The sequence below is a fragment of the Scomber japonicus genome, chromosome 13 (assembly GCF_027409825.1).
Source record: "Scomber japonicus isolate fScoJap1 chromosome 13, fScoJap1.pri, whole genome shotgun sequence".
Classification (NCBI taxonomy): Eukaryota; Metazoa; Chordata; class Actinopteri; order Scombriformes; family Scombridae; genus Scomber; species Scomber japonicus.
The window spans coordinates 29,756,941-29,777,950 of record NC_070590.1 but is presented as its reverse complement, the minus strand read 5'-3'; the positions used below and the strand labels follow the sequence as shown (position 1 = coordinate 29,777,950).

At 39.0% G+C, this 21,010-nt stretch overlaps 1 protein-coding gene across 1 annotated transcript in view; it reads left to right on the top strand.

Annotated features, from left to right (window-relative positions):
- Positions 1–10,203: 10,203 nt before the first annotated feature.
- The window catches only part of cblb (Cbl proto-oncogene B, E3 ubiquitin protein ligase), a 59,351-nt gene continuing 48,544 nt past the window's right edge, over positions 10,204–21,010 (top strand). The window contains exons 1-3 of the mRNA XM_053332038.1: positions 10,204–10,430; positions 11,467–11,644; positions 12,210–12,460. Of these exons, the coding sequence (XP_053188013.1) occupies positions 11,477–11,644; positions 12,210–12,460 (419 nt within the window). The 5' untranslated portion in view covers positions 10,204–10,430; positions 11,467–11,476. The remainder of the gene's footprint in view (positions 10,431–11,466; positions 11,645–12,209; positions 12,461–21,010) is intronic.

Below are 21,010 nucleotides of genomic sequence, written 5' to 3'. Positions count from 1 at the left end.
CCCTCATTACTTGACTTGTCAGTTGCCTTTGTCTTTTGATAATTTCCATTTTGGTTTTTGCTTCAACTTTTGCTTGTTTGTCTTCTAATTGTTTGGTATTGTCCTTTGTTTCCTCTGTCTGGGTCATCTTGCTGCGCTGCTGTCTTTGCTCTGTTGATCAAGAAAAGTTGCAGATGACTTGTTTAACAAATGACCAACAAAAGAGACAATTGCTGAGAAGCCACCAACATTCTGTTGAAATAAGCCTTTTACAACAGATAGTGGAACAGCTAGGAAGACAATTGAAAAAACACTTTTCCAGCATGTTTATCTTCTTCAGTAACACTAAAAGGACAGCAGACAGGACAAGAAAAGATACATGATGCAAATAGATTCAATAAGCAATTATATTTCCAGTGTAATGCAACTATGCAACTATATTTTTATATTATTCATATTTTGCTATATTGTAGATGCCTATCTAATGTATTGTATTTTTATTATATATTTTATGTTATTTTATTTATAATTTGTATAGGAATAATGTTACCAATACCTACCTACCTGAGTTCAGATAAAGGAAGTAGTGTAACATTCATATTGCACAGGCAAAAATATGTTTTAAAATTCTTAACAATTACCTTGTTAAGAATTTTAACAAGGTCATTGAACTTTATTGTGGGAATAATAATAATACACATAATATTATTTAAAGCAAAATATTTTCATGTACTGTAAAACATGTTGGCAGGGATCTTTAAACATGGCCACAATATTTCTGTTTCAAATGAATTAAAATTATTTGAGTATTCAGATTCTTAAGTAAAAGTAGTACTACTACAGTTTAATAATACAATTTTTAAAATGTTGGCAGCCCACAGTTTGTTGTTAATGTGTCCAATATAAATGTTTCCTGCCGTCCATGGTAACAATTGTTTAAATTTGTTATATCTTATAGGTAATATATTCAATTTCACAACAATATACTGACGCTATATAACATTTTAACAGGTTTGTCATACCTAGATCAGCCATAAGCTCAGGTTCCTCTCGTGAAAGTATCTGATAGAAGTTCGCTTTGGTTTGTGACGTCCCCTTCTCCACCACATTAAACAGCTCCCTCATTTGATGCTGTGGTGTCGAAGCTTCGGTGATGGCAGTTGTTTCCATTTGTGTGCACAGCTGTTGTGAGAGCCAGGCCTGTACAATCACTCCAGGTGAACTCACTCCAGCAATGATTTCCTCCCTGAACTCCTCCAGGAAGGTTTCCACTACAAATACATTTGAGTTTCAAGTTTGGATTTCATTTCACTGCATATAACATTTCATTTCTGTGAAAGACTACATATTAAACATTCACATTAGGTTTGCAGTCACACTGAAAAACTTTGTTGTTGTTGTTGTTGTTTGTTCTGTTAGTTTTGAGGAACTTTACAATACTGGCACAAGTTTGCAGCAAAGGTAAATAGTGGCAGTTTGTGACAACATTTGAATGCCTATCATAAAATAACCATTCATGGTGAAAGTTGAATATCTGTATGTTGATAACCAAGCAATCAGTTGGAGGCGAAAAATAAACTTACCATTGTCTCCTGATGTGGCCATGTTTTTGCATTACAAATTCAAAATTGGTATTTCCCATCTGATCACAGGCCTGATAGGAACAATATAAGATTTAAAAAGTCATTAAAAAAACACTCATATTAAATGTAATTAGAACAGGTCTGTTCATTAATAATCACAAAATATTCATATATACATCCATGTGTTGCACCTTTGTAAATGTATAAACTTTTACTCACCTCAGCTTCCTTTTGTCTAGAGTTGTGTACAAAAACAAACAGTATGATGTTAGACTGAAAGTCAGCTCTGTGCTGCTCTACATTGGTGTTAACTCAGAGATCTGTGGAGATGAGGCAAACTGGCAATAATATCTTCAAAACATTTGTATATCTCCTCCCTCCTCCCTTCAGTGACCACCAGGTCTGGCTGAAAGATAATATGATAGGAACACCCAGTATGTGTGTGTATGATTGGATGGTAGTGGAGGTTTGGTTGGTGACGTCTTGCTCCGTAGGTCTGCTCTCAGCTGATAAGGGTGTGGTCCATTTTTGGCTTGAGCCCAGAGATTCCTTCAGCTCTCCTGATGTACCACACATAAACACTGAATAATCAATAATCAATTCCCAATGGCATAAGAAGAACACTGATCATTGCTTGAATTTATAGCCTCAGCAAATATGCTTAAACATTCCCATAACTGAATTCTATCAAACTTTGTTCTATATATTAGTAAATATGTGACTGGCTTAAGTTTTCAGTGTAATCATGTGTACCCAGTGTGGGGTTGGGGGGGGGGGGGGGGGGCGGAGGGAGGGTTAAGGTAGACAGGGGCCCCTAGGCTACATTTTTCTGTAGGCCCACCACATGTATTCTGCAAAAATTACATTAAAAGTAGGTCTATAAAAAGAAGGCCACAGCTCAAACAGTAATGTATGCTACTTGCACAAGACAACAAAAGACCCATTCACTCACATTAGGCAGCAGAACACAACACACAACATCCATCAAGACTCACTCACTCACTCACTCACTCACACACTCACTCACACACACACACACTCACACACACTCACTCACACACACACACACTCACTCAACTAACTCACACACATAGTACACTTGCACAAAACAACAGCTACAACTGGACACCAAACACCCTCAAGTGTCACGTTTGGCAGCATGGCAGCAGTAGGCCTACTCACAAGAACAGCAATACTACAACCCAGCAGACACACTGTGTGTTGATCGCATTGGTCGAAGATCCTTTCACAACAATGCCTGTTCCTGGATTTCCTTCACAAATTCTTGAAATTGTACTATTTCAGCAGGCTTGAAATAGCCTGTTAACTTCGCCATTTTAACCGGGAGATTTTGGTCATGCTGCTGTTTTTCATGCTGAGCTCTGCGATTTTGTGCGGCACTTTCATATTTCCTCCTTTCCATCATTTTGACATTTTTGACAACTGAAGTGTAGCTATGAGTGTGATGATGACGTCAGTTCTGAAAAAAATGACTAAGTGTTGCTGCTTACCATCTTAAACGCTTTATTATGGACCAATAAGATTTAAGTTTTATTCTCTTCTCTAAATTTTAATAAATTGATATTATTTCTGGCCAATCGGGGCCCCTTGCAGGCCGGTACATGTGGGGGCCCCTAGGCTCAAGTCATATCTAGCCTGTTCAAGGATTCTGCCTGTGTGTAGCTTCCACTGTAAATATTTACAGGTAGCTAATACCAGAGTGGAGGTTCAGAGGAGCAGTTTATAACTAGAACTCACGAATAAGTGAATTTCCACTTGCATTACTTGCAGTGAGTTTGAACACTGAACCCAAACAGCCAAATTACCAACTGCAGTGCACATTAGCTGTAAGCTAGTTAGCAATAGCAATAGACACTGACTGATGTGTCTATTTGTCTGACTGAAGTCAAAACTTGAGACTTTTTTCCACTACAGTCTTTTCTGTTTTCCTTTCATATATTTTGTACATTTATGAAGTGCATTCACATAACATTTCTATTTAATTCTTCCTGACTGCCGCCAATGGCATGAAATACCTGAATATGCATTGTGAGCATGCCACTGCTGGGAGCCAACAGCGGTCTGCTTTTCATCTTCTTGTCTAAACATATTGTTAGCATTAGCTAACATCAGTGCTTTACCATCTTGTGCTAGGAGCATATAGGACTATGATTCAATCCTTCAGAGGCTGCATAGCTGGTGCTCATCTCTGCCAGGAGTCTTGTTGAAACTCCAACCATAAAGCTTTGGACTAAGCAGCCATCTTTATTTCCCTGGGAGAAGTGCCTTGCTTACTTATCCGCTTAGCAGGTCTGCTTTTGGGTTAATTGTTATTGTGTGCCGTATCAGCCTGTGGATTTTATACTTGATCAATCAATCAGTCTCACTGAGATGTGTTCACCATGTCATGACGGCTGTGTCAATGGTAACAATCAAAAACACACCAGTCCTCTCTACAGTAACAACCAGAAACACACCAGTCCTCTCTACAGTAACAACCAGAAACACACCAGTCCTCTCCACAGTAACAACCAGAAACACACCAGTCCTCTCTACAGTAACAACCAGAAACACACCAGTCCTCTCCACAGTAACAACCAGAAACACACCAGTCCTCTCTATAGTAACAACCAGAAACACACCAGTCCTCTCTACAGTAACAACCAGAAACACACCAGTCCTCTCTACAGTAACAACCAGAAACACACCAGTCCTCTCTACAGTAACAACCAGAAACACACCAGTCCTCTCTACAGTAACAACCAGAAATAGACCAGTCCTCTCGACAGTAACAACCAGAAACACACCAGTCCTCTCTACAGTAACAACCAGAAACACACACGTCTGTTCTATTGTTTGCCTTTATCCAGTCATTATATCCACATTATTGATGATTATTTTGTGAAAGCACAAATTGTCATCCTAAAATATTGTCAAAATATCAATATCGAGGTATTAAGTCAAAAATATTGTGTTATTTGATTCTGCCCATATCACCCTACGTTACTCTACTGCTGCATCACTAGCATCACAGTGATTATGCTCTCCATGTGTAACTCCTGCTTGGTACCTCTCAGCCCACAAGATGGCCATGACAGATGCCTATTTTGCCTTGGCATTTAACACCTGAGACAGTCACAAAGAATGTTTGCATTACTTGCAGCTGCATGCCATTATGAGAGAGGACCACAAGGTCAGCCAGGTCTGACAGTAGCATCACTAAGGCTGGCTTACCTCCTTCAGTAATGCCTCATGCCTTCATCCTATTTAAATACAATGAGCATTGCAATGCTATTTCTTCGATTTTGGGAGTTACCTAACCAAGTTTTACACTTACTAATCCCCTCACTTCAAGTAATTTAGCATCATGTGCTTTTCCCCACTGACACATTGTATATTAGCCTATATCATACATAGGTCTACATTTAAATCCTCCACTATCTTCCGGAGCAAACCCTTCTACTTCTTTTCCCAAAAACCTCTTAAGTTCGAGAGCTTTAACTTGCTGATAAGATGATTTTGAACATGAGTATCCATTAGTCAAAGTGCTAGAATACAGAACATCTCCTAATTCTTTGTTAATTGCCTCAGACAATTTCAAGGGGCTAACTGATCCAAAGCCGAGGCCCTCCCCTTTCTTTTTTAAAAAAACCTAGAAAATGTTTCCTTCCTTCTCATCCACCTTTATGTCTTCACTTGAGCTTGGCTGTCAATGTCACAGTCTTGTGAATTGTTTCCTCTCTTATCTTTCCCCTTTCTTTTCTTGGAGTTGTTGACAGTAAGCCACTCTCCCTCATCTAAAACCTCCCCTTCCTGACAGCACACAGCAAAACTCTGATCAGCCTAAAACTCCTCCCAAGAGAGAGAACAAAGACAACTTAAACTCTATTCAGACTAAATCAGGCAGTGCAGTGGACCGCTGCAGGGTTGAGTTGAGGTGTATGTGGAGGTATTTGTCCTGTAGAAAATAACTGCGGTGATCTGCAGCACCTGCAACCAAAATATACCACTCCCATTCAAATGAATTCCCCACCACAATAGATTGAAAGATATGATGTGGTTTAAAGTCCCCATTCCTTCCTTTTGAAGGTGTAGATCTCATACCAATAGATGACATTTTATCATACGCTGTGAATTTACATCCACATGTTTTATCCTGAGCTAACTAACCTGTATGTTATGTTTGACTGTGGCACCATGTGGACCAGCTGTACATTTGGCAGATTGGTCATGCATACCCTTTTACACAGAAAGGTAATCTGAGAGTACTTGTTTATGATCAATTACTGTTTGGTTAACTGTCTGTGTTAATGTAAATTCAAGTTTAAGCATACCTTGCCCAGTAGTGCAGTCAGATTGTAACTGGTTTATATATAGCACCAGTCAAAAGTTAAGACCCACCTTCCCATTTACTTGAGACCATGGCTATTGTGATCACTGTATAATAAAAAATGTATAGGCCATTTATTTATTGGCATATAAAATAAAAAGTTGCTTTCAAACACAAAAAACCCCTGATTGATGAAAGGGCTGCTTGTCTTAGAGCTGTGATTCAAAATCATTAATTTTATCAAAAGAAAGATTGAACACTAAAAACTGCCACTGCATAGCATTTTACTCAATTGATTTTGCAATTATTTCAATGTGATAGGAGTGTCTTTGTTTTACTTGAGTTACTGGGTTCACTGACAGGGTTTAATCCAGGATTTTTATTTTTATGCTCATTACTGTCAATGTTTCTAATATGTCGTTGCATAACATGATGTTTTTGATGCCTTCTGGAGACTAAATGTATTAAGTTAAAGAAGTAAAAACATTTACAGAATAAAAGTGAAGGTTCACATCAGAAAGTATGAATGCATATATCAAATATATGATTTACACACTTTTGTTTATGCATGAGGGTTAGCTTATTACTAAAGAAATTCTCACAATCAAGCATTCAGACCTCCTGCACACTCATTCAAATCACACAACATCAATTAAAAACTGCAACAGCCGAGCAATTCATAAAGGATTGAATGGGTGCCATTTATGGTCCAGTATTCAGCTCTTATAATACATCCATGATCCCACTGTAAAGAGGACAGCAAGAGCCCATCCTCCTCTGCTCTCCTCTCACTGCTTCTCACCATGGATTAATTTAAGAGCTCTTATAATACATCCATGCTCCACACACACACACTGCTCTTTCCCCTCTCTCCTGTCCTGCAAGTGTCACTGTTGAAGCTTTTTAATCAGAATTTCAATAATGGATATTATTATATTATAAATTATCCTGAGATTTGGTAATTGTTTATTTTAACCAATTACTTTTTCTTATATTATGATCATCTTCCTCTTGCTTTTCAAAAGTAGAGGAGGAGCAACCTCTTCTGCCTGTTTGGACCTGCCTCTGATATTATTTCACTGTAAATTACCACTCATCTATGCTTCATTTTACTCCGGTGCTTAATCTAATATCAACATACCAATTAACAGCCTAGTTTAACTGTCAGTCCCTTGATAAACAACTTAATTGTCAATTTAGAGAGTGAAATTGTCTGCTGGATAATAAATCAAAATGTCAGTGACAGACATATGGCAACCATCTCTGTAACACAGTAACTTTTCTTTACCCCCCCCCCCCCCCTCCCTCCGATCATTCAAACTTTAACAGTTTTATTTTCCTTTGGAGTACACCACCCTCTACTGGCCATAGCCCTATATAACAGTCCTATAGATATACAGATCAGTGGGTTCAGATATATCAGTGTTATTTGGATAATGAGGTTCTGCACAAAACTTTTTTTAAGGTCCGTGTCAGAATCATTTTAATTCATGTTTCTTTGTGCTCGATGTTATTCTCTTGTCTGTATTTTTGTTTCTAAATTCCAATCACATGTCAGTCTGGTGCACCTAACACTAAGTTACTGTTAGCAGTGACAGTTATATAGAGTGTATTTGCGGTAAGAATGTGAGTCATTACAACTTTTGATGAATATCAAAATTATTATATCAGAGTCAGCTATTTAAAAAAACCTGTCAAACTGTTTGCAGTGGTTTTGGCTGAAGCATCTGGATTTTGCCAAGTGTTCATCATTGTAGAGGTGGAGAGTAACACCAACTGTCTGGGTCACTAACCTGAATTAATGATCTCACATGCTCCTGATATCATCTCTCCACATGAGTCACAGTATGCATTAAGTAAGTACAAAGTTCATGCAAGCAGCATGTGATAAATGACATCATGATAAACAAACTTTATTTATGTGGATTTTTGTGAGGTCAAAGTCAGAAGAGATAAAAACAATCCAATGTTTTCCTCAGTCAGACAGGACTGACAGGGATGCAGACAGAACAGTATTCACTAAACTTAATACCTGGCTATTTTATACACCACAGAAGATGTAAAACTGCTATCCAGCTTTTTCTACCTGCACAACCTTTACTACAGCACTTTACTACTTTGATGTCAAGATAAGGCCTACCATACTGACAAAAAACTGAAATAGAAAGCACCGGCGAGTTTAGCTCCACAGTGTTAAATAACAGTTTAATATCTGAGGTATAATTTAATTTGTATGCTTCTCCTCCACTGACAGCCATGGCTGGAAGGCATTATGTTTTCAGCTGTCTGTCTGTCCGTTCCATTCTCTATTCTCCTGAATGTGATATCTCAAGAACAACTTGAGGGAATTCCTTCAAATTTGGCTCAAACGTCCACTTAGACTCAAGGATGAACTGATCAGGTCAAAGGTCAACTTCACTGTGGCATCATGATGTTCTGCAAAAACACTTTTCTGGTCATTATTCAAAACCATAACTCAGGAACAGTAGGGCAGATTGTGACTATATTTCACATTTGGTCAGATGAATTGGTGACTGGTGCCCACATTAAAACTGTGGTGATTGTAGAGCTCTTAAAAGCTGCTGGGTTGAAGATGTGTGTGAAGCATCCAAATTTTAGAATTTGTAGCTTATTTGTATGTCACTTTCCGAAGATACTTGCATGAGTCCACCCTCTTCACTTCCTCTCCTTGGATGACACACAGGACAGGGGGCCTCCTGTTCCTCTGGTAGTCCACCACAAGCTCATTGGTTTCTCTAATATTGAGCCTCAGGTAATTATTATTGCCCCATGTGATGAAAAGCTTTCTATCAGTCCTCTGTACTCCTCTGTAAAAATAGTCTCTGAGTGAAGACAGCATGTTTCTAACTGGATTTTTCCCCCACTAATAATCATATGTGTCAGTATAGTGATAACTTCAATTACACTTAATGCTTTTTATTAAATTCTTTCAAAGTCTTCACTGCCAGTATTATATGAGTCTGGACAGACATGGATGTAAACTGCAGCTTGACTCGTTGGTGTAGGCACAGAACTGCAAGGTGGTGTTTCTAGTGTTTTCTATTATTATCATGTATGGAATATTAGTGTGCCTGGGGAACTACTCCCTGTATTTTATTGACCTGTGGTGTCAATCTAATCTACATATTTATGATTGGCCTAGTAATAATTGTTTTACAGTGTTTTACATGTTCAGTTATTGGTGTGGTAGCCTATCATTCTAAACTTTATTACTTAGCTATTTATGATAAGTCTCTGATCATTTTCCTTACCCTTTTTTTTTTTTAACCTTACTACCAACTTCCAGTAATAGTAAATGTTGCCTTCATACCCAGTTGTGGTGCTGTACATTTTTCTTACACCCACACTTGTTGTGTCATTTCCGGTACAACAGTGCTCGTTTGTTCAGAGTGAGAGGAGTTGTGTGGATTTCTTTGGGAGCGGCTCTTCTCCCGTCACTCTCTCAGCTGCTGCATCAATACGCCAACTTAAAGCAAGGACACCACTGGAAGTTGGGCCAATTTAGCTCCAAAATAAAAGCATGAAATGAATGCGTAACGGAAATAAAACACCAAAAACGCTCATGTGTAAAGTACTAATGAATCATTTAACAGTCTCACATGTTTATTTGTGAGAATATGTATAGATGTTATATAAATACTCACCATAGTTTGCCAAAAACTCTATGTTTGATTTTTTTACAAACTCAACACAAATAAACAATATTTTTATTTTCTTACATTCTGTATATTGTTCTTACAACATTGTGTCGTAATCAACTTTGTCCCCTGGGGGTCATCAAAAAGCCTTTTATCTTGGGAGTTGATTGAGACCGGATGTGACCGTTCTTACTGACAGTGTCAAACTTAACAGTAGTGACATCCTCACTGAGCACCAATGGGTGTCTGGTCGCTTCTGTCATTGCGCTGGTCGGTTCCTGGAAAATATTGCTTCATACTCCACTGGCCCTCCTACCGCTGGAACAGCGGCGTCAAGCCAACTGGAATATCGACTGACAGTACAGGAAGTAACGAAAGAGCTTCAGTGTAAAGGTGGAGAGTCAGTCACTGTTGGGTGAAAAGGACAAACGGCGGGAAGAGTAGAGCAAACACAATGATTAAAACATTTACATTAACGATTACATTTGATAGAAACAGAGCGACTGTATAATCAATATTAAACTGTGTATCAATGATTGTGCGCTTGAATCGAGGCTTTACTTTGAAATGCGTAGGTGGACGTGACAGATTTTTTTTTTTTAACCGTAGCTAACTTTACTCTGATGTCTCCGTACAAAACATAGTGTACAGACCTCCCAGCTTCGCGTTTATCCAACTCCTCCGACAGCTAGTGGGGAACAGCTTTTTATACGACGACTTTAAATATGGAGGATTTATCGTGAAGCAACAGGATTACACACGCTGGACACTTTTCCTGACACTCTTTTCCTCTGGACACTTGGACACTCCTTGTTTTTTTGTGCGCTGGATGTGGACTGAGTTGAGCAGCGATCCCAGCAGACATTCCCTGGTGGTTTGGTAAGTTCGGACTTGGTGTTTTTCCCCCTCTCTGCTGATGAAGCCTCAGTGACTGTAAAAGAGCTCTTGTTCTGGGCTCCAGTGGCCCGTGTGAGTTGCTCTGGCAGCTCAGTCACTCAGCCTGCTTCTCAAAAATCAAACCAAGAGGAAACAATAGTTGAGCCCCAACAATTGTTACCATTTAATAACAGCAGAAGTGAGTGACGTCAGCGCAGCATGTAAACATAAAGTATACTAACACACCAACTCCAGCCTGAACACTTCACTGTGTACTTATCAACAAACAAGATACAAAAGACTGTTTGGGCAGCAGTTTGCTTTGTGTCATCTGGTTATACTTTCATTAGTATTATTAGAGTGAATATGACATGATCATTAATAGCAAAGGTTTCCAAACTGTCATGTCAAGGACACAATAATGAAGCATCCTCAGTTAGTGTTAGACATCACTGTTGTACTGTAGGTAGACATAGTTGCAACAAGGTGAATGATTATACTATCCAGTATAGTCATCCTTGTTCATTCTCTCATCATGTAAGCCTCTGGTAATTAAAGTAACACTGGACTAGTTCCTCTCTGAACTGGGCCCCTCTCCAAAAAATGTCTGATGTTCTCTAATGGTCAGTGTGGAGAGCTCTGAAATAGACGACTTGTTTCAGTCCCTTTCACAAGCATCAGTCAAACACAAAGAAGCCTTTCAGGTATCTGTTGAACAGTAGTTAAAGGAGAAGTAATGGTAATAGCATCAACATTTGAGCTTGTGGTAACAGTTCATCAGAGTGTGCTTCTGTTAACCGGAGAGATGAGATGCTTTTTGTTTCACTTGAAAGTTGAGGTGCTTTTTCTTAAAAGATAAACTGACTGGAACAATTATACAACTGTAAGTGATCATTTAACAAACTGAAACAAACCTTACTTAACTGTCAGAGTTCAATTAAAATGCTGACTTGTCTACACATATGATATGAAATATATAATTTTTTTATTAGATGCAGTTGTGTTAAACACTGACTGATAATATCTTTTGTTGTCTCAGTGTATAGGAAATGGCAACTGCTCTCAGTGGCCGAAACCCTGGCGGACGTGGACCAAACCGAAGTAAAGGTCGGATTTTAGGCTTCATTGATGCCATCCATGATGCAGTGGGACCGCCGAAACAAGCTGCTGCTGACCGGAGGACTGTGGAAAAAACCTGGAAGCTCATGGATAAAGTTGTAAGTTTTGGAGTGATAAACCCTGTCGGGCCTGTGTGCCAGATGGCAGCAGACACAGTCTTTGTTGTAGATGCACATGGTGAGGTGGGGCTAATGCTAATGGGGTGCAAATTTGTTCCCGTCTCATTTTTTCAGATGGTGTCTTAAATTAATTCAAGCATTTGTTTGATACACTCTAATGTTACACGTCTTGCCTGGTAGATATTTGTCAAAGTGTATGAGACATCGCTGATGGTGAGACTGATTCATTAAAGCAGATAGTGCATAAAGATACTGACAGCATCACTAATGAGTTGGCTGTACACTGTTAACAGCCAGATGGAGATGTGTGTCTCTGCAGTCAATTTAAGAAAGTTATTTGCATTCACTCACTGACATCTTAGAGTTTGTGTTTGAGCCAAATTACCAAACATCCAGTGTATTTATTTCAAGAAGTCACACCAAAGTCAGTAAATCAGCATCTTGATCAGCTGTTGTGTCAGAGCTGGCACTTTCTATCATACACTAAACACATTTAAATCTTCATACAGCAAGTGTTCATGAATGGATGTTTTTTTTGCCACAGGTCCGCCTCTGCCAAAATCCCAGACTCCAGCTGAAAAACAGTCCTCCGTACATCCTGGATATCTTACCTGATGCCTACCAGCACCTGCGGCTTATACTGGGCAAATACGAAGAGAACCAGAGACTCACACAGCTCAGTGAAAATGACTTCTTTAAAATCTACATTGACAGCCTTATGAAGAAATCCAAACGAGCCATCCGTCTTTTTAAAGAGGGAAAGGAGAGGATGTATGAGGAGCAGTCACAGGACAGGTAAGAGAATTATCTCCATTCTTTTTTTTGGGATGATTAGGGACAGTGACTGTGCTCATGGTGTACGGAGGGTAATTATCTTGACCTGCTTTGACCTTTTGACTAGAAAACCACTTTCAAAGCAACGATAATCCTGTCAGGTCTCCAAGGCACAGCAGGCAAAATAGACTAAATGAACAATCTGGAGATAGTTTCAAATATATTCTAGTTTAGTTGGAGGTAGGCAGCTGTCCTGAGGGTGCACTCTGCTTCCAAGGCTGTGTGTAAATGTATGTGGGTTAGGAAGATGGCCTGTGTACAGCTGCCACATCCCTTTTAGAATAGTGTATGACAGGATGTGAGTTGTGTCTGGTGTCATTTGTTACACATGTAATTACAGTCAAAACTTTCCTGAACCTGGACTTTTCATTAGCAGTTTTATTTTGGTACATTGCTGATGGAAAATCATTTTTTTGTGTGTTTGTTTCATTTCAATATAATGAGATGAGACTCAGCTTTGTACTTCAGATGTGTGTCATCCTACAGAAAGAGTGAAACAACCTCCCACTGCATCAATTCAAATCAACTATTTACTCATTTCTGCCACACTGAATATTAGAATTATAACTGTCATGCCTGCCGATATTAAAAAGTCATTTTCATTAACACGATGCGCTCTTCTTCTAGAGCTCACTAAAATCTCTCGAAAATATGGACAATATTGTTGTTTTGGACATAATTGTACTTAAAGAACAAGGCTGGTGATTATATTTCTATCTGAACACATCCTACTGTACTTACCAGCTGATGTGTGTGAATCCAAAGCCTCATATATGTTTTACCTATGTTCTTTTTATATTAAAACATATCAGTGAGTCACAGCGCTGCACTATGTGACACGTTCTTTCATTATGATGATTACAGTCATGTTCATTTGTTTAGAAATGGCTCTAAAGACTGAAAACTGCATCACATTTTCAGTTTGTGAGAGTAGTTCTGTGGAAGGCAGACGCTTCTGTAGCTTGTTGTGCTTCATATACAACCTCTTGACTTTAAAATAAAGCTCTTTGAAATTTAAAATGTAGCCCAAACTCAAGAGGTTGTGATATGTTGCACAATAAACTAGCATTTTTAGTTTTTAATAGTCTGCAGCACAGAGGAATAATATACATCAGATGCTGGATTCTCATGATACTTGTTAATAAATCAGTTTATTGTTGGTTTGGCTCCAAACATGAGATTTACTGAAGAAAAACATAGAATATTGACAGAATTCTCCTTTAATTTACTCCCAAGTGATCTTCACCATTACAGTAAATAGAAAAAACCTGGAAATGGAACAGTGGAAAAAAAGTGATGACAGTGATGATGATGATGATGATGATGATGATGATGGTGACAGGGATGTTAAGTGTGAAGCTTGCCCCATTTCAGCAGGGTGACATGAAGGACACCCAACACCTCTGTCCTCCTCTCCGTCCAATTTTCAAGCTGGGACGAATCAAAGAGACATTTGGTTGGTGGCCTGTGATTGGCTGGTGTGTCACCTTTAGTTACATCAGCCCACTGGCATGGTGATGTGTTAGACATGAGCCTGATTGACTCAGATTACACAGAGAGAGGAGTGGGAGGTGAAGATGGAGAAGTGAAAGAGAGAAGAGTTTGGAGGAAGAAAATAAATGTTGCAGTCATTTTTAGTTTTGTGTGCTTTTATACTGAAAACTGCATTCATGTACAAATGTCACATTATTGTAGCACTGGCCACTATCAAGTAGGTTTTTTTTCCAACTGTTTGTTTGGATTACCGCAACAATTTCCTTTTTAACAGTGACCTAAATGCATTAGGATCACTTAGTATTGACTGGAGCAGCGGATGTAAGGAGAATCAGGCAAGATGAATGTGAACTAAGCAGAAACATTGCATTGGATGATAGTAAAGTACTCCACAAAAACAATAGATAGTCACTATAAAGCAGTTTATGTTTTGGATGCTATAAAACATTGTGTCCAAAAACAAGAAAATAACCAAGAAAGTGAGTTTGATTTCTTTTCAGCATTCCCTTTCATCAAACATTAATGCAACAGAGGAGCTAAAGATAATTAAAGCTGTGAAAGGCTCCAGTGATTCTCCTGTGCTTCTCTCTGATTGCCATGTGCAGAGCAGAGGGAAAATCCCCATGCACTTTACATCCTGTTCATATATTTCCTCTCTTGTTGAGCTCTGAAGTCAAGCAGCAGAGTTTTTGATCTATCTGTCTCAACTCCTCTTTTAATTCCGTCTCTTTCTCAAACTTGACTTATCTCTTGTTTTTTTTGTTTTTTCTCCCTCATTAATTGCCTCTTCGTACCAAAGTTCCCAGCAGACTCTGCTTATGTTCGCTTAATGTTATCTGGTATGTTAGCTGCTGAAAAACAGCACCATTAAGTGAACACTACAAATTGCTGCTGGAGTTAGAGTGAATTTCTCATTTTCCAAATATCATATAACCAATGTTCGGTCAGTTCTTCAGCAATTTGCCATTTCCTAGTTCTAGATATTTCAAGATTCAACCCAAACTGCAACATATTTCCTCTCCCTGGAATACACAGTGCAGCTGCAGGTTTAAACAGGCTTTATTAGGACATGGAAGCATACATGTCATGTTCCCCTTTCAACTAAATACAGTGCTCTACTTGCATTAAAGATGTAGAGAGTTGTGCAGGAAGTGTCAGACCCCCTCATATATGGACTGAATTGTCTTTGAACAGTCAAAGGAGCACAGTTAGCTGTTAACACCCCCCCCCCCCCCCCCCTCACACAGCCTCCACCTGACACTTTGTAACTTTTCCAAATGAAAATAAACTCAGTGCAGTATAAGTAGGTGATGCATTACACAGACACTTTATTGCATTACTGGCTAAAAACAATATTGTTTGACTGTTGCAGGATTTGATTTCATTATTGACTGGTGTTATTTACTTTTATTACATTAGACTAAGCTGTTACATTGTGGGCAGGTGTTACTGGACGCTATAAGCATCGTCTGCTGAAGGAGACGCAGTGAGAAATGTTGCAGCTGCTCCAATTCGAGGCTGTGCGGTGCAGCTAATCTTGGAGGCAGCTGGGTGTTGTAGTCAACAGGGAGACCACCCTTTAAACCAGAGGTCTCCTCCCACTCAAAGTGTCATCCAGACCAGCTCTGCTCTCTACCTGAACCTCAAGGGATTCAATTCTGCTTCTTTTTAGAATGGATGTGACATTAGGGAGTGCTTTGGTAGTCGAGTGTTTATAATGGAAGCATCCCTGGTTCGATTCTCTCTCTCTCTCTCTCTCCCTCTGTCAGCCTCTATGCCAGCTACTGTCAAATAAAGGCAAAAAATGTCCAAAAAATAGATAAATAATTTAACATAGAAATAATGCCCTTTAAACCCACAATGATCATTATTACATAGAGTCACATTCAGTCACAGTGTAATTGACTTGCTATAGCTGCAGTCATCCTGACAACAACCAATAATAAGAAATGTAATAAGAATGCTGTTTTTCACTCCCTCACTTCAAACACATATGCTTCTGTGACTCTGTAATCACAATGAATTCCATCTCTCTCCTCTACCTTTCATACAAATCTAATCTCTAGGCAACCAAAGCCCACATAAAACACAGATTTGGATTTTTTTTAAATAATCCTCAGCCAAAACATGTCAAATAACTCTGCCTGGGCTTGTACTTGTGCTTACGTCTAGCTGCAGTTTAACGCAGACTCTCCACACATTTGTCTATGTGGTATGTTGTTATGTGAATATGCTCGAATGTGCTCATATACTGAATATCCCCTCACTAAATGATATATAATGAGGTTTATTCATAGTGGAAATGCTGGAAATGGGCACAGAAGTGCATCAATACAAGAAAAATAAACAGCCGTGTATTAAAATGTGAGTTCTGTGTGATGGTAAATATCAGAGCTTCATCAGAGGAAGTCCTGTTCTCAAGTGTGACATGATATGAAGAAAGTGGCTCATCCCTTTTTTTTTCTTTTTTTTTATCAGAGGAGTGTGTGAATAATGTTTTACACAGCGCACAATATCCTCTGACAAAGATGCATGAAAGAAACCAATTCTCTTTAAAGGGAACAGTGAAATGATCTCACATCTGGCATCACATCTGTCTCCAGGGACGCAGCGACCCGTGTGTGAGAGGCCTGCTGTGTCTTTGTGGCGGGCCCCCGTCTCGCACAAGTCTGTTTCATACGCTTGATTAACTGCTGTGATCGGCCTGCCTTTAAACACTTCTCCTCCAGGGCCGCACCCCGTCTGAAGCCACCCCCCCGGTGTCTGACCACCTGATCCCTGCTGGATCTTTCCTCTCCACTTGCTGGGTGACATGTGGAAGTGATAGGAATATTAATTAGGGGGAATCAAAATTGCAAATAGTTGTTCTGGTAAAAAGAAAAAAAAAAGGGGTTCAAATATTTCAGCTTTAAATGTCTCTGTGTGTTAATTGTCTTTGACCCTGAAGTTATATTTGCCACTTAAGCCTGAAGAGCAATTTGTCATTGTAATATAAGTCACAGAGAGAATCTGCAGTTGCTTTTATTTAATTACTCTCTTTCATCCTCCTCCCCCCTTCTTCCCCAGAGATCCTTTTTTAATAAAGTCTTTATTTTCTAACATAAACCTCTGGCAGCATCACACCTCTGCATGTGACTGGCATTAGTCAACAGGGATGTATTTGAATGTAGGAAAAGTCATCACTTCCTGCGGATGAGATGCACATTGCATCATACACATGCAACAATCTGTCACGCATGTTGTCAGTTAAGGATCAAAACAGCTGATAAATGTCTTTTTATTTAGACGGATTCTTCCTTTTTCTGAAATGAAAAGCCTTCTCGGTTGAGAGACCTGCTACCACAGCAAAATAAAAATGACGCTGACAAACAGGAGAGCTGTGGCTTTCAATAAGTCACTGCTGCACAGGATCAAGTCCCTGCATGAGGTTGGGTCTTGCTGTTTTTTTTCTCCTTGGTGATCCCATGAAACTTTTACAGTAAATCGTAATGACATAATTACAGAGTTCAGTAATGTGGCTGCCTGGTTCATGTTCAGTACGTCACATGTTGCTGTGATGTCATAAACAGTGTCTTTAATGTTTTTTTATTGATCTATTATGGTTTATTTAATAGGGACAGATAGACAGGCTACAACAACTGTCTGATGCAAGTGTCACAGTGTTTATAGCTAATGCTAATTTGTGAAGGTAAGAAATGAGAATATTAAAGAATAGAAAACAGAAGAAAAAGTAAAAAAGGAAGATATAATGGATACAGTATATCACAGAATAAAAAAGAGGTACAGTACCATAAGATAAAATAATAAATGAGTTGTGTATGTAGTTTTAGGTCAGTTACTGGCTGTGAACATGATTCAAATACATGTGATAAATATAACACTCTTATCTAACACATATAATCAGCAGTGTGCCTGTATATGTTTTGAGCATGTGTGTGTGTGTGGTGCTGCTCCTCTCTCAGGCTCTGCCACCACACAGCCACACAACACTTCTCAAGTGATTTGCACAGCCGAGCGTTTTTTTTCTTTTTTCTTTTTACAGCCGGCCTGACAAGCGTGGCTTTAGCAGCTTCCTAAAGTGATTGTCTCTAAATCAGCTGGATTAAAAGTGCACTTCTTTTGCCAGCAAGCAGAGTGTTGCAGAAAAAAGACAATCTGACCACCTTCCCTGCTCAATCCACCCCCCTCCCCCGTCTGATTGTGAATAACCCCTGAGTCACAGTGCAGTGCGCTGTGTTTTGTAACTTTTCATCTTGGTCAACAGTAATGACCATGATGAAAAAGGCTTTTTACATGACTTCATCACTTCCAGGAATTATATTTTGTGAGAGGAGATTAAATATCAACTTTGTATCTACTCTGGAAGTACTAAGGTGCTGTGTAGCTCAGTGTTTTAGTGTAATTGCTAGTTTATCATGTTTTTATTTATTTATTTATTTTAAATGGTGACTTGCACTATAAATCTTCCTGATTAGAAATTGAGGCACTGCGTTCTAGACACAGTTTTATGAGTGTTTTTAAGTCCATGTAGAATTATTTATCAGAAGTCATTACCTGTGTGCTTTAGAGTTCAACAGAAGTGTGGAAAGTTTGCAGGTTTTTAAAGTTCACAAAGTAAAAGTCATTTAGATGATTTAAAGGTTGTTTTTAACACTGAATGAAAAGGACGTGCTGTGAAGATCACACTGTTAATTAAATTCTATGACTGACAACTAGCTGAAGCTTGCTTCAGGCACACACTTTGTAACTTCCCTGAAATATGAAGAGGAAATAAGGTTGCTTAGATCAGAATCTTACATTAAACTTTGAATAAATGTTTCATGAAACATATAAAAATGATTATCAGCTCTGGTATAGGTCAGATGTCTTCTGTTGTGGGCTTTGGTTCGCAACATTTACCATAATTCTCCATCTCATGGTTGGTTTCCTATCTGCAAAAGATTTGAAGTCAGATGTGTTAGATGTGATGCTGACAGGCAGACTACCAAAGTCTCCTTTTTACAGGACAGACTAGCTTTTATTTTTTTAACATACCAAAGTATCCTCATATTAAACAGTCCAGTTGTAAACACTTTATATTTGAAGTAAATGGTTTTATTTTGCACTCATATTTTTGGAGCTTGTGAATTTTCAAAGAGCAACAAGGAAAAAGTCATTAGAGTCCACACTGGCTTCCATGGTCAAATGATTCTTCTTTTGAAAGCCTGATTCATGTAACCAGTAGCTGTAGGCGGATGAATGGAAGTGATGTGGTTGATTTACTGAGCTGAAAGGACAGGAAGTGTTTCCTGGTGAATAATCTCTCCACATATCACAAAGTTCAGTTAAGGATCCCTTTGCAGCATCGTTTCCAGTCTAAAATGAGATTGTTTAAAAATGATTTATTAGTGCCTAAGAATGACTAAGCTGGTAATAGACACATTTTGATTAAATGCTTAGGAGCGGTTCTTTCATCTCATCCTTTTTAATGTGGAATGTTCTGCGGTATCACTTCTCCAGTCTGATGTGGAACAGGTCCTCACATGTACACACGTCCTCACATGTACACACGTCACAGCCAGCAGGCATGCTTTAAAGTGATGATGTCACACGTTCCCATGGAAGGCTTGTAGCTTCCAGAAAATAGAACCATCTGGTGAGGAAGTGGAGCACCAGAGAAGGAAGCCAGAGAGCTTCAGTCAGGAACCAAGAGGCTCAGAGCACGAGGGAGGTGTGTGTGTGTGTGTGTGTGTGTGTGTGTGTGTGTGTGTGTGTGTATGGTAAAGTTCTTTGGTAGGCTTACTCACTGCGCTCTGACTAAGGTTTAGTCTCAATCTGCTGACACACAGTGTATGGAATGGACACGGAGGAGTATTTGCTCCATGAAGTTAAAACCAAGCATGTCACAAAGTTACTCATGACATTTTCTCTAACTTTGTGCTCCCATAATCTCTCACTCACACCCCCACACACACACATGCAGACTGATAATCGTTCACAGATCATTTTTAGCATCTGAATGTGACTAGCTGTGACCTTTCTGTGTGGAGGGTGTGCCCTCTCCCCTGGAGCTGAGGTGAACTGGAAACTTTAACTTCCTGTAAACCTTCGTCTCTATGGGACTGATATACTAAAGGTCTGCGTGTGTAAAAACGTGTAAAAACTTGACATCACCTGCAAAAAATGTTCAGATCATCTACTAACACAGCGCACTGAGGTTTGTGTCTTTCATCTGTGTAAGATAATACGTTCTGTTTGCCTTAATGAATATGTAATATGAGACGTTTTAACCCCAGTGTGTAAAATACAGGGAGGAGAAAATGTTAATATGTTATTTAGTACAAGCATTGTGATTTACCAAACCTGAAGGTCATTTTACTGATGGAAACTGTGTCTATAAATAAAACCTTTAAAGGACAGGTATTAACCTGCTGTTACTATGGAGAGGAGGAGGCGGAGACACAATGACTATATTATATTTTTGGTTTTACTAACAGCATTGACTTTGTCACTAATAATCTCCCATATGTGTGTTTTTCTGGTAATATTAGTTTTTGTTATAACTCAATATATTAGTTAACCTCTTCACTAGAACCTGATCACATTTCATTTCATGCTTGCAGCTTTCTGCTCGTCCAAACTCTCCATTAAGACACAAAACCCTCATTTAAATACTGCTGTCTGCACCTGTTGCTCCTGTTTTCATTTACAGTTATTCTTAGTAGATCACCTGCAAAACACACAATAACTAAACGCACAATCTATTATACTGTACATGCAATTTAGTATCTTTATTTGGGATCTTAGTAAATCAGGCCCTTTGTGTTTAGAATGGTGACCTGTTCACACTGCTCTGTGCATCTTGCCCAATGCATGCTGGGATAGGCTTCAGACCCTACATAACATAAGCAGCTATAGAACAAACAGAACAGACTAAAAACTAGCAAGACTCAGGAAGAAAACATGTCGTTGATTTGGACTTATTTCACTTTGTGCCAGGACGACCCAAATCCCCGGTCAGTTTCACAACGGGGTACG